Source organism: Empidonax traillii, unplaced genomic scaffold (genome assembly GCF_003031625.1).
Source record: "Empidonax traillii isolate 1590-97213 ecotype Southwest subspecies unplaced genomic scaffold, ASM303162v1 scaffold1637:size79528, whole genome shotgun sequence".
Classification (NCBI taxonomy): domain Eukaryota; kingdom Metazoa; phylum Chordata; class Aves; order Passeriformes; family Tyrannidae; genus Empidonax; species Empidonax traillii.
In genome coordinates this window covers 44,390-58,143 of record NW_020956830.1, presented here as the reverse complement: position 1 = coordinate 58,143, position 13,754 = coordinate 44,390, and the positions used below count along the sequence as shown (strand labels likewise).

Here is a 13,754-nt window from a genome sequence, read left to right as displayed (position 1 = left end):
ACCTTAGGCCAGTAAATATGAGAACCATATGTTCAGTGATAGCTTTAAGTACACAGACCTGACTTTCTGTGTTTTTTAAAAACTCATATATGTCTTGCCAAATTAACAACTCTTGTTCTTGGTTTCTGTTTCGGGTACAACAAAGAGGATTGCCACTGCTGAGAGGTGCAGGATAGAATGCTTTAGCTTTGAGAAAGCCTAAACCAAGAAATTTCTCTCTTACACTTTTTTTTTTTTATTTTATTTTTAATGAAGAATACTTTATCAATAGCAATAAATAAGAAAAATAAATCTAAAATTCTCCTTTTTTTTAAGTCTACCTAAAACGTCCCAAATTTAGCCTTATCCATTCCAATTTATTTTCTGCAGAAAAAGTGAATGTTTAAAAGCAACATAAGGTATTGTTATACTGCAAGTGTCAAGATGATCCATTAACAGAATCACATAATCATTTGGACTGGAAAAGACTACAAAATTATCGAGTCCAACTGAGTCCAACCTTTGACCTTGTCAACTAGACAATTGCACTAAGTGCCATGTTCATTTGTTTCCTGAACACCTCCAGGGAATGGTGACTTCACCACCTCCCTCAGCAGTCCATTCCAATGTTTAACAACCCATTCCATAAGGAAACTGGCATTTCCATCTGTATATGAATGCCCTGTTTTCCACAAGGTTTTGAAAATGCACCTATAATGTGAACTGGATAATAAAACCCCTGACATTCAGAATTACTGAACACTCTTAAATTCCTTGCGAATCACTCCTCAAAATCTGGGCCATGGAGAATTAGTCTAACAATAGAATCTAACTAAAACAACTTGACAGACTAAAGAAAAGTGAGCAAAAGCACATATAAATATCTATTTGACAATGGCTCGATTCTCTGAGATTTATTGTAGTGAATTAAGTTGCTCTAACTGCAAGCATTTGTATATATCTAAGCACCTGTAGTCAAGCCAGTGGAAGCAGTAAAACGCAGGAGAAACATTGAAAATGCCCTAACTCCAAAGAGCTGTTTTTGTTATTGCTAAACAGGCCACATCCCTTCACATTGCCTAGCATCTCTTAATTTCTTCTGTTGAATAAGACTTTCTAACAAATGATAAATTAAAGAGCAGCAAAAAAGTGTAATATGGTGGTCTAAAATCCAACAGTAATCTGCTCAGATTGGAACAGATGTATTTTATATAAACATTTCTTAAACATCTCAGAAAAAAAGGTACAGAAGACACCATCTTTAGATGCAAATTTAAATGTAAAAAGATTTATTTCAATGTAGAGAGCAAAAATAAATATGAACTGAGCAAAGCAAACAATATCTGTGTGAACAGAAAATGTTTTCAGGCAGAAATTGTATCCTTTTGGTATTTTGAGGAGTTCTTGGTGAAGAATTTCCATTGTCACAAAAGAACTTGCAGTCTCACACTAAGTATGCTGGTAACATTTTAAAATGTTATGCCACTATATTCCACAGAATTTAGGGCTTAGCCCAGTGTTGCTTAGTATTTTCATAGAAGATGAAAGGGTGTAATGAAAAGTGCATAATAAGAGGTAATGTGGTCAGTAGAGAAGCAATAGACAGCATAATTGTTGGTCTGATCTTAAAATACAAGAGTTCATAAATATAGACCTAATCTACTAAAAGATCACATATAAATGCATTCAGATAAAGAATGTGTCTTAACTATTCTAATGAAACTCAGTGAGATTTAAACATGTCTAATCAGAATTTATATAGGGTCGTATTCCTGAATTAAACCAAAAAAAGAACAATATCTGATAGAAGAGATATATTGTTTGCTAACTGAGAAACTGTTAAGAAAAATCATCTTCCTAAATCCGTTCACACTTATAAGGATGACTTGCATCTTATCTGAATCACCACCTCTGGGTTTATTTTCCATTGACCTCATGTGTTTCGACATGAAACAAAAGGATAAGGAAATTTTTCATTTCAACTTAGAAAAAAATCCACCCTCAAAAAGTGCAAAACTTTTAAAGACTCACAATTGAGTAATCATGAAAGCATACACTGAGTACTTTTAAAAAATGAAATCGAAATACACTTTTTGCACTGGAGAGCCTGAAAAAAAGCACGAAAAGTTTCTTATTTGGAAAATCTGAAACTCGAATGCTACTTTGCTCAAATAAAGAAATACAGCAAACCCAGCAATTACTCATTATCTCTGACAAGACAAAGAAAGGTGGTAGGTGAAGGAAAATAGAAGAAAACTTGTGTATTTCAGTGGACCCTCTACTTTTTGCCATCATAAACTAGTAATTCTGTTGTAGGATTTGTTAATTGAAATCTAAAATTTTTTTTTTGTAAAGAGGAATAATGCTTTGCTTTATAAGAAATATATGCTAAGTTTACTTAAGAAATCTACAAGGTAGCTTTTGGTAACTAAGAGGTTTTTCTATTCCTCATATGGAAAGATATTTTTACTTTAACAAAATAGTAAAGATAACAAAACCAGATGTGTTTCAAACCAGGCTGGAACAGCTGAACATATGGGTGACTAATCAAATATACGTAAAGTGCAATAAACAGTACTCTGTACTTGAAATTTTAACTTAGAATAATTTTAACTATAAAACAATTAGAAGCATTTTAAATGTGGAGAATGGCTTAATTTTTTTCTTTTAAATAATAAACAATATTAAATTCAAAGAAACAAACCCCCACAACGTATACAACTCAAAGTGAGTGTATGCCCTCCCTTACCACCTCAGAGGAGTGGAGAGTCCCTAGCGCCATGGAAGGAAAGAAATTTTTTAAATTAGTTGCTTAAACTGGATTCCCACAGAAAACATCACAGGCATTTATCCACACAAGATAATAGTTCAAGCCATGCATACTTTGCTTTTTCCTCATTAACCTCTGCAAGGCTTCAAGAGTTCAGAAGTAGAGGATAAATATAGGCAGTTTTTTAAAGAACATTAATTATTTACTCTTTCTTTGGCTTCGCAATTGTCTGACTGTACTGCATCCAGTAGTACTCTCTGGTAGCAACATTCTTGAATGAAAATACAAGCTAGGTTGTTGAACGGATGAATACTCTAAAGACTTTCCAAAGATAACATCTGCTCTAAAAGGCTCAGTGATAACATAACATTAAGGGAATCAACACATAATTTATCAGAACAGTTTTACTATTTTTCCAAATTGATAAAAAATTTTATTTTTGAAACTGTCTGTCAAGCTTCATGAGCCATGCCAAAGTGAACTTATTCTGAACTGGTAGAATATTCTTCATTTATGGCAAAGCACTTGAAGAGTGATGATCGATTTTCTCTCAATTCTGGCACGTGTCAGGGATTTTTTAAAGAAATTCTGGAAGACTTTATATTAAAATTGCAAGGTGTCAATTATATCTAGATTTTTATAAGTTGTTATTAATTTGGGAATGGCAAACCTGGTAAATATTGTTTAAAAAATCTGAAAAGCCTTCCAAAAAAAAAAAAAAAGCTATAAAAATTAGAGTAAGGCCTGAAAGAAATTATATTTTGGGGATATTGTACAAGATTTAACTGAAATCTAAAGAATTTATTTCTGCTAGTCTCACACAGATGACTTATATTTTGAACTGAGTCTTCCAAGGAAGAATTTTCTTAAGAGAGTTGTTACACATTTAAAGTCCCTGCTTGAATTTTCCCACTGCCACCAAGTGAGGGTGATTGACGACAATGAAATAAAAGCCCAGAGCATCCAGCACATTTTCCCCCCATCTCCCCCAGGAAAGGGGGTGGGCACTGCTTTAAGGCGTGTGCCACTGTGGGACCAGGGGTGGCAAAGGAGATCAGACCCCGTGCGTGAGATCCCAGATCCAAATGAATTACTGATATGGGTCGGAACCAACTCACAGTGAGTGTGTGTGTGCATGCGGGGAAGGGCTGGGCCTGGCCCTGCAGGTCCATGCAGAGCTGGAAGACGGGCACGGAAGGCGTGTGCTGAGAGCACAGGGCAGAGCCAGAACACAAGCCCTGCTGCCCCTGCAGAGCACATGGCGGAGCTTAAGGCTGTGTAGCTGGGCTGTCAGTCAAGGCAGACCTGTGTGGTAGCCCGCCCACACCACACCCCCTGGAGCCTCTGACTGGCTACAGCACAACTCACTCTGGCCTGGAAGGCACTGAGCGGATATCCTGCCTGGGAGGGAAAACTGAACTCTATAAATACAGGAGACTCCACGTGGTCTCTCTCTCTCTCCTCCCTCTCCAGCTGACGCCATGTGAACCATCAACTCTTGTTGTAACTGTTTTCTCCTCCCCTTTCTCTCTCTTCTTCTCTCTTTCTTTATTCCTTTTAATCTCTTTTCTTCTGTTACTCTTTCCCTTCTCTTGTGGGTAACTTAAAACCAATGAATTGTGTTTTACTAAAGCTGGTATATTGATTGTTTGTAGTGGGTGTTTCCTGTGGAATGGGTGTTTGTGCTGGGTGTTTTAGTGAAATGCTTTTTTCTTGGTTGTATTTTACTCCTGTAAAATTTTACCTTTTGCCAAAATATCTTATTTTTCTCACTAAATTAAAAAGAATTTCTCTTGGAGAAGAGTGTGTGACCTTCTCTGGACACTAATTAGAGGTTATAACAAACCAAAGGACTTTAAGGAAGTCTTAAATAAAACTGTAACCGCTCTGGGCAGTTTAAAGCTTAATCAGGAGTGCAACATTTTTAAAATGGCGACAAAGGTGAGATTAATCTCGAAAAGCAAAGAGAAATTTATTTTTGTTAAATTATGTCAGCTTCTGGTCAATGTTTCAACACTTGCAATAAATATTGGAAAATTTTTTTTTTGCTCTTTTCATTTTAAGTTTTCCTAGCCCTCAGCAATGGTGCTGAGAAAGAACTGGCAAAATTTGGTAATTTCAGCAAAAAAAAGAGTTTTAGCAAAAGAAAACAAACCCCTTGCAAAGCGCAGTTTTTGGCAGGAGAAAAGAAAAATCTTTTGCCAAAATATTTTATTTTTCTCCCTAAATTAAAAAGAAATTCTCTTAAAGAATAGTGTGTGACTCTTTCTCTGGATGCTAATTAGAATTTATACCAAACCAAAAGGCTTTTTAAAATACTTAAATAAAAATGTAACTGCTTTGGGCAGTTCATAGCTTAATCCAGAGCATAACACCACACAAACTGATACAAGAACAAGATGGATTAAAAGAGAGAGCTGTGCTCCCCATAGCTCTCTTGCTGTCTGTTGTGGACCTCTTGCAGATGCTCTGCCAGCTCCTTGCTGCCTGGAATTGCCGTGTTTCAACCGCCACAGCGTCTCTTTTTTCTTCTACCCAGCATTCTGACAAGGAGCTGCCTGCAGGGATTCAGGAAACCTCTGCCTGGCTTCCGTAGCCCCCATGTTGGCTTGCTGCTGTAGATCCAGCTGTTTTCCAGCGCCCCGCACCTACCACTGCATCAAGGACTTTGACAGGTCCAGCGTGGCTCTGCCACTTCCTAGTTGACATAGTCATCTGCCTTGCATGGCGCTGCCTTGCTCTCCTGACCTGCTGGTTTCCCACGCCCACTGGACCGGCACTGACCCTCCCCACAGACCCCCTGCACACCTGCCTGCAGCCACGGCAGCTGATAGAGCTGGAGCTAATTGGAGCATCCGCTGCCACTGCGCACCAGCTCCTGCAGTCCCCAAAGCGCCACCACTGCCAGGAAAGCCTGCCAATGCCACCTTCTGCCACACATGGCTTGTCTTAAAAAAGCTTGTTTTAAAAACCCAGCTTGGAAATTTTTTCCCCTGCACTGCTGTGAAGAAAGATGTTGAACGAGGAGAGGGGAGGGAGGTGCCTAGAGTGATTGACACACACAAAAAGAAGTAGCCAGCAGCCCCACAGTCCAAGTTAATGGGCCTCAGAAGACTTGAGGGCAGGGTGAGGTTTTTTCTCTCCTCAGGAAACAGTGCGGACTTCTGCCCTGACTCAGGGAGGGTGTGTGGGAAGAGCTCTGAGGTTCATTTTGGTTTTGGCCAAGTCATCTAGCTGCTTTTGGCCCTGGTTTGCTTCCATTCCCTCACGTTTGGTTCTGCCCAATGCTAAAACTTGCCTTGGATTTCATCAGAGGAGCTGGTGCCTTCTGCAGAGGAACCTTTGAGGGAAGAGGCTGCCCCTTCCTTTCTCTGTTCCTGTGTTGGTAGCACCTTGTACCCATCGACGAAGGGAATCCCAGCCAGAGCCAACAGGTGACAGTATGAGTCCATAGGAAGAACCCTCCCTTTTCCCCTTTTCTCCTTCCCCTTCTCGGTGGGAAGGAAATCTTCATTTAGGCTTGTCCCACATACCGGGGCCCCCACGCAGTGACCGCCAGAGCCCAACAGTGCCCCCTGCTGGCCACCACAGAGCACCTGCAGGCTCTGCTCCTCCAGAGACCCAATAGCACCCCCTGTTGATCGTGGTTGGAATTGTGCCAAAAGGCAAAAAGTACTGAACTGTTTTAGGAGGAAATCTTTGGTGTAGGACTCTTGTTTAGTGCTTTCTTGTGTTCTTTTGTTTCTCTGCCTATACACATATATCCTTTAATAAAGGGCTGCTATCTTTTCTTTCTTCATATTTCCTCAGTCGGAGCCTCTTAATTTCAGACCTACAATTTCTTAGAGGGAGGATCTTGGTCTTCCTCATAACTCAGTCCTCTTAGCGAACATTTCAGTCTCATTAAACTGAGACATGCCTGAAACTGCACTAAAAGAAAGCTGCTTACCAGTTCAACAACACAGAGGTGGACAAAGTGATATTCTTTCTTTGTTATTGTTAGTTGTTTTATTTTTGGTTCTGATTTTTGTTTGGTCTTTTTTTAGTAAAAATTGTTACTTTTGTTTCTATTTCCTCCCTCATGAGTGTCAATTGACTTTCAATTTACATTAGGTCTGGGGAAAAGGGGGCTTTCTATACCATCTAAGGTCCTGCTTCCCTAGCAATATTGTCTTTAACCCGAGACAAGAGTGATTTATTTTTTAAAGGCTTGTTTACCTTACAAGACAATACAGTAGTCAGTTTAAAAGCTAAGATGTGCAATAACTTTGAATAGTAAATCTCTTATCTACTTATTTTATTTTTAATGATATTTGAGTTTGCTCTTATGGTACAGTCACATCACTTAGAATCCTCCCTCAGTATTTACTGTATTGGTAACAGATTGTAGGGACATTCTCCATCAGTTTAACTTTTACCTTTTGCCTTAAATTCTGACCTGTATCACAAAATAATTCTTTGTCATTGGGGACAATTATATCTTATCAAAAGAGTTAAATAGACACTAGTGAAAGACTGTGACTTCTTTCAGAAATGCAATCCACTGATTCTTTATTCGTGCTTATCTTTTGACAGAATACTGAATAGCAGATTCAGCAGTAGCAAACTCAAGAGAATCACCAGTAGAAAAGATGAAGAACATAAATCTGGATATCATCAGCAAACCTACAAGATATTAGTATTGAAAGCTAGAAGGTTCATATACATATATGCTAATTATTGAATTTAGTATTTATCATAAACTAATAGTACCATTATCTTCTCAAGAGCAAGTTTTTTCCAATTAGAAATTTGTTTGACAGCAGTTTCTAGATAGTCACAGTTCAACAGCTAAGTTCCCAAAATTCCTGAATATACTTTTACAGCCTGGGCATGCCATTCAAGTTTTGTCAAAAGAAAATGATAACAACATTGTCAAGGAGATCTCAATAAAGAGAGGTCATTTTCCTCTGAAGTATTTTGTTGTTGATGCTACTGAAAATCATTCTGCATGATCGAAAAAACTCTCAGGAAGGGATTTTAACTATGTTAAACAGGCAGCGAAGTCTGATATGATACTGGTTAAAGACAGGCCATGGACAAAATCTGTGTGTAAGACAGAAGCCAACATACAAGCCACAAAGCAGTGTCCTATGCTTCACTCAGCTAAGTAAACGCTATTTCAGGAAAAGAATAAAAGGTTATTTTTGAAGAAAAACAAATCACCCCACTCTCCTGACTTTTGAAGAAGATGGCAATGAAGAAGAATGTTTATCCGCAAAAGAAAGAAAACAAGAAGACAGTTATCCACACCACACAATGCTCAAATCTATGCTATTTTTATACTGTGTATACTGAATATAAAATATGGACTGACTGCCCTTTTAACAGAGGCTGTGTTCCAGATTTGAATTTGTAATGTCTTAACAAAACCCAAACAACAGTGAAATATATTCTTTAAATAAAATGGACACTTAACAAACTGCACACACATTAATACTCCCAAATCCACCTGTATACAAACCTTCACAGCAATCTTGCCACATCCTGAGGTCCAGTTTAGGAATATCTTCACAGCTACTATATCCATGTGGGAATTCAGCCACCTTAAAGACATCATGTTGTACCCTGGTTATGTTGTCACCATTATCACACAAAACTCTGGCAAGAGATGTCTGCTTGATCTGAGTTAGCTGAGCAGGCGTGAACACACCCGGGTTCTCATACCATAACCTGTAATCTCAAAGAAAAGACAAGTTTGCTAGTGAAAAAAAAAAAACAACAAGCAGTTTTCCAAAGATATTTCAATACTGTGTTCAGGATAAAATTAATTATTTCATAAAACCTGTTCTCAGCTTTACGTTGTATCAAGGGAGTGATTCAGATGCCAAAATATAAGTGCCTGATATTACTTTAGCCCTACTTAGTGCCATGCTGATAGTCTGAAAGGGCTGAAATCTTTAACAAATTCTTTGAACCTGTACTAGTTTAATTTCCATGTCTTGGATATCTTTCAGCATCTAAAATGACACCAGACTATCACTTTCAGGGTTCTTTTAAGATAGAGACTGAAATGAACATAATTTCTTTCCTCGGGCAACTTTCCCATGGGTATGCAAAAATTTTGATGGAATTGCTGAGATTAGAAGAATGGTTAATCTATAACCAGTTTATTATCAAGATAAATGAAATAATTTGATTTACTAATGATTTTTGTTTCTGTTAAAACTATTTTAATGACTATACTGATTCAGAGACTTTCTAATATATGCTCAGTTAATTCATTACATTCAAGGAGAAAACACTATGGTTTAAAATAATTTATTTTTCATACACAGAGGGCTAAAAGCCTATTATCAATAGCATATATAAATAATACATTACTATAAAAAGCAAGCCTCCCATGGAAAAGCATGTCTTAAGTTACTGTCCAGGATTTGAAAACATATTACACTATTGTAACATGTAAGAACTGCTCACTGTGATATTGTTTCTGTCTCACAAAACTATAGAAGATTCATTATTGATACTTTTTACCCACCTATTTCAAACAAAACAAAATTAAAAAAAAAATCTTTGAACATTATGAAAAATCAAAATCAATTTTATAGTAAACGTAGAAGGATGGTCAACAAATTTCATTTTACCTACTTAGTGTATCATTTTCATAAGGCATTGGACATTGGCCAATGAATTTCCAAGTACTAGGATCAGATTCTGAAATTTCCATCTTGACATGAAATTAGGCTCCCTTCAGACTTCACTCCCCTTCCATGTAAGGGCACATTTGGTTTGCATGGTGGTGTCAGCTTTGATCCTCTGCCCATTGTAAAGGCTTTTCAAAGAAGTGGGAGCTGCTTTCATTACGTCTAATAACACTTTACTATTTGCTGGCATGTTGCGTCAAAACAGTTGTATTCCTTGGACAGAAGAACACCATTTCCTAAACATTCAATGTTTTCCTATAGTTTCTAAATGTTGTTTCAGAAAAAAACTCAAATCAAACAAAACAAAACAAAAAACCACAAAACCCCACAAAACCAAACAAACCTCACCCAACAAAACCAGAAAAAAAAGTGCTTTTGCTGAAAAATTGTAAAGAGATGCACACAAAAAGCGGTATCAATATCCTGTTGTAACACAAATACGTATTTGTCACCAGCAATGTGGAGCTCATAGGTCATATATTTCTCCTTTTACTCTCTCTGCCTTCAGGCATGAGAGTTCTATGCTTCACAGCCTAATTTTTTAACAGATTTAATGTAAGAAAGTTTGGTGTTTCTTTTACAAAAGCATAAAAAAAGTAGCAATGCGATGAATAAATAAAAAAAAATAAATAAAGTGAATCAAATCTAGTTTCCTATTTCTTCCTCTCTTTCCCTTTCATTAGGATGAGATTAATCATCCTCAATCTTTCTATCTTAATGCCACAAAAAAGAGAGGATTCTATGTCACAAATTGTGTTAAAATGTGAGAAATGTTGATTTTCAAATACTGAATGAGTGTGCTGGAAGTGTGTAAAGGATATCTGCCTGATGTAACAATAGCAATGAATATTCTCTTATTTCAGGTACTCCAGAAACTGAAAATAAGAAATAGCTTAAAATGTGCACGTAAAGTAATTAAAAAACAATTATCAAATTGCATTGTTTGGGTTAACCTGTCTGCTTTTAATACTTTTGGTGCACAGACTGCTTGTATGCAAGTATGTATAGCGATTATATAAACAGAGTGATACTATCCCCACCTGTGCTTAAGTAACAGAGATGGTGAAAGCGTCTCAACAACCACACTTTCTTTGCCAATAAAATGACAAATAACAATGAAAGGAGATAAGTATCATCCACTTTTCAACAAGGTAAGTGACTTGAATATCTGGTAAAAGGAAATTCAGCATGTGTTGGCTGTTATGCTTTTTGGGAGTCAGTATGTCATACCATAAAGAGTAAGAGATTTAAAAATAATCATGGCTTCTAACAATGTTTTAAACCTGCATTCATCTTTTCAATTATATTTCAAAATCATAAATGAAAATAAAATGGAGTTTGATTTGGAAACATGACATTGAAACTGTTACTAAGTATCCTCAATTTAAAAGTAATTTTGGTTTCCATGGTATTTCAATTTACCTGTCTCCATCTCGAATACGCCTAAACTGTGTAGTTAACAGACACATCAAAGTCGGCCCCAGTCGGCTCCCTGGAACTAAGTCTTCTACCATTAAAGCAGGAAATAGGTCTATGTTCAGTGGGGACCCATACAACCTATAAATTGAAAAACAGAAATATTGAATTACAAATATTTTACATTTACAAAATAATCAGTATGTCATGAAGCTAAGGGCAAGAGATAAAAATAAATCACAGTAAAAATGCCAGTGATAGTGCTACATCCTTTGTGAACAACCTGTGGGTGTGCAAGAAATCCTGCAATGTAGGTTGTATATGTCTGTAACACCATAGGGGTCTAACTCTACCCCATTATTTCCTTTCTCTCAATATCTTTCTTCTGATTTCTTGGAATTGTTTCTTTTTTATAGCTCCTATTTCCTACCCCTCTGTACACACTTCTTCTTTTACTCTATTTGAGACTAATTCTTTGATTTTGTGCAGATAAGCTAGGAGTAGTAGATAGCTGAAGACTTATTTTCAAACACTGAAGCTCTAAAGAGGAACAGATTACTGGTAGTGAAGGAGGTTCACATGGCACTACAGTGAATGATACTGCAGTTTGTTTCACTGTACAGAATGAATGGAACTGAACATATAAATACTTGCATGAGACTGGCATTAAAGATGACCTTACACTGAAATAGCACTCATATTTAACAGCATTTACAAAACCAAATGAATACTTTCTTGAACACATGCTGCATATATTACCTTCTTATTGTTCACAGAGATATTTCTTAAAATCCCTTTAAGTCTTTTTTAACAAATATCTTTTTCTAGATAAGACATTTAGCAACTAATTTTGCATGCACATTTAGATAATTGAGTGTTTTTCTTCACCTCAGGCTCACCTGCTAAGCTTCTCCCTGATTTCAGGATTCTTAATTTCATTTTTCAGATCTTCAAAAGTCTGAGCTGAAGAAAGATTACAGTAAACTCTAAAATCATGGTAAGGAGGAATTCCATGATCTCTGCCTCTCTGAATATTCATAGCTGCCAGATCTAAAGCCACAGTACGTGCCATGGAGAAGAGTCTTTCTGTTAATTCTGTATTGAGTAATTGTGATGGGACACGCATCTTACCAGCAACACCAAAAAATCCCCTTAGAAGCGGATCAATGCCTCCTTCATTTACAATCCGAAATGGAGAGAAGAATGCCTTATGAAGAGGTAGATGGCCTTGTGGAATAGGTTCAAAGTTTTCATCCAGTCGATACAGAAAAGGATTAATGAGTGTGTGACCAAACCTAAAAGCGGCAGTTGCAAACTCATTAGTTATGCCAGAATTAACACTGGGATCATAACCCTTATATTCGCCAAGCATCTTCATGCCTACCTCTCCAAAGATCTTAGGGAGCCAGTGGCTAAATGTTATGTGTTGCATTTCTGCACCAACAATTTTGCGTGTTTCATGATAAATTGTGTCACCATCCCAGTGTGGATTGAGTTTCAGTAGCTCTGTGGCAATTCTGTTGTGTTCTCTAAACCACAGCGTGTGGATGCTGGTAAGACCCAACTGTTCATTAGAGCGCTGATCACCAGCTAAAAAGCAAGGTATTGGGCTCTCATTTTCATCTCTCATACATTCTGTTGGTGGGCCAGTGGCAAAAGGAAGAAGAGGCTTGCCAGATCTCTGTACAATGCCCTGTCTCAGAAGACCCCTTTGACTCGCCAAGTCTCTGATTTCTAGTGCTTCATGATCCGAACTGCCATACACATTGGATGCATCGATGTATGAAGTCAGCTGGTTGATCTGTTCTCGTGGGTACACAGAATTCATCAGGAGAGATGTCATGCCACTTCCACAAACTGGACTGGAGCGTACGAAAAACATGCAGCGTGCACCATTTCGAACTCTGGGATCATTTGGTGGTATCATAATCGAAAAGCACGGAGGATCATTTGTACAAACAGAACTGCAGTGCTGACCATCTGAAAACCTGGCCTCACTTAGGGCAGCCACAGTGAGGTCAAGGTCATGATCAAGAAACTGACCCCACTGCATGAGCATGTGAGTGTACTGGTCATCAGGAGTTACTGTTTCCGTCCCAATCAGAGTAGTTGAAACCAAGCGAGGCATTGGGAGTGCGTAACCATTAGAGAGCCTCCTGGGTTCAATCCCCCGAGGCAAATTAAATCCATTTTCGTAGACTGACTTTAACAGACGTTCAAAAGCTGTCAGAGAAGCACCCCACATGGGATGCTGAAGGTTGTTGCATGTTCCATCATGTGTCCTGTACTTCTGGTGGAAACACATATCTGAGCAGTTGTTCACTCGTCGATGGGCTGTACATCCTGAGAGATTAGCTATCAGATTCAAGTACTGTGGAGATACAAGGTCATTATAGTGATAACCTGAAACCAGAAAAGAGAGAAAGAGAAAAATCAAAGACTTTATGGACTCACTGTCCCCACAAATTTATTTTAAATGTTATTTTATTTTATGTTATTACATTTCCCACTACATTAAGCATCCTTATTTTTGAAAAGGAACAGTAATAGTCATATATGTATATTTGAGCATTAGGTCATTTGAGCAACAATTTGACCACTATTAGGTCAGGAGGAAACTTTCTATAATGCCAGTTAAAGTACAACTTTTACAAAGTTATCAGAAAAGGAGCTCATTACTTATTTGGTTACTTAAGAGAGCAGAGATATTTTCAGAAATAAAAGCCTCACATTCAGAAAAATAGAACATTTCCCCCATGTCAGTAAAAGCATTTTAAAAATTTTCAGTAACCCTTATGTGGACTTCAAGACTTTATCTTTTGAGACTTGATAACTCACTGAACATTACTAATTTGTTTTGCTTTATTACAGTGAAAGTTGCAGAATTTCAAGAAAAAAATTCA

General features: G+C 37.4%; 1 protein-coding gene across 1 annotated transcript in view; it reads right to left on the bottom strand.

Moving 5' to 3' along the window:
* The window catches only part of PXDN (peroxidasin), a gene marked incomplete at its 5' end in the record, with an annotated part of 64,488 nt that overhangs the window by 9,153 nt on the left and 41,581 nt on the right, over positions 1-13,754 (bottom strand). The window contains 3 exons of the mRNA XM_027908170.1: positions 8,253-8,461; positions 10,858-10,992; positions 11,751-13,254. Coding sequence (XP_027763971.1) covers positions 8,253-8,461; positions 10,858-10,992; positions 11,751-13,254 — 1,848 coding nt within the window. The remainder of the gene's footprint in view (positions 1-8,252; positions 8,462-10,857; positions 10,993-11,750; positions 13,255-13,754) is intronic.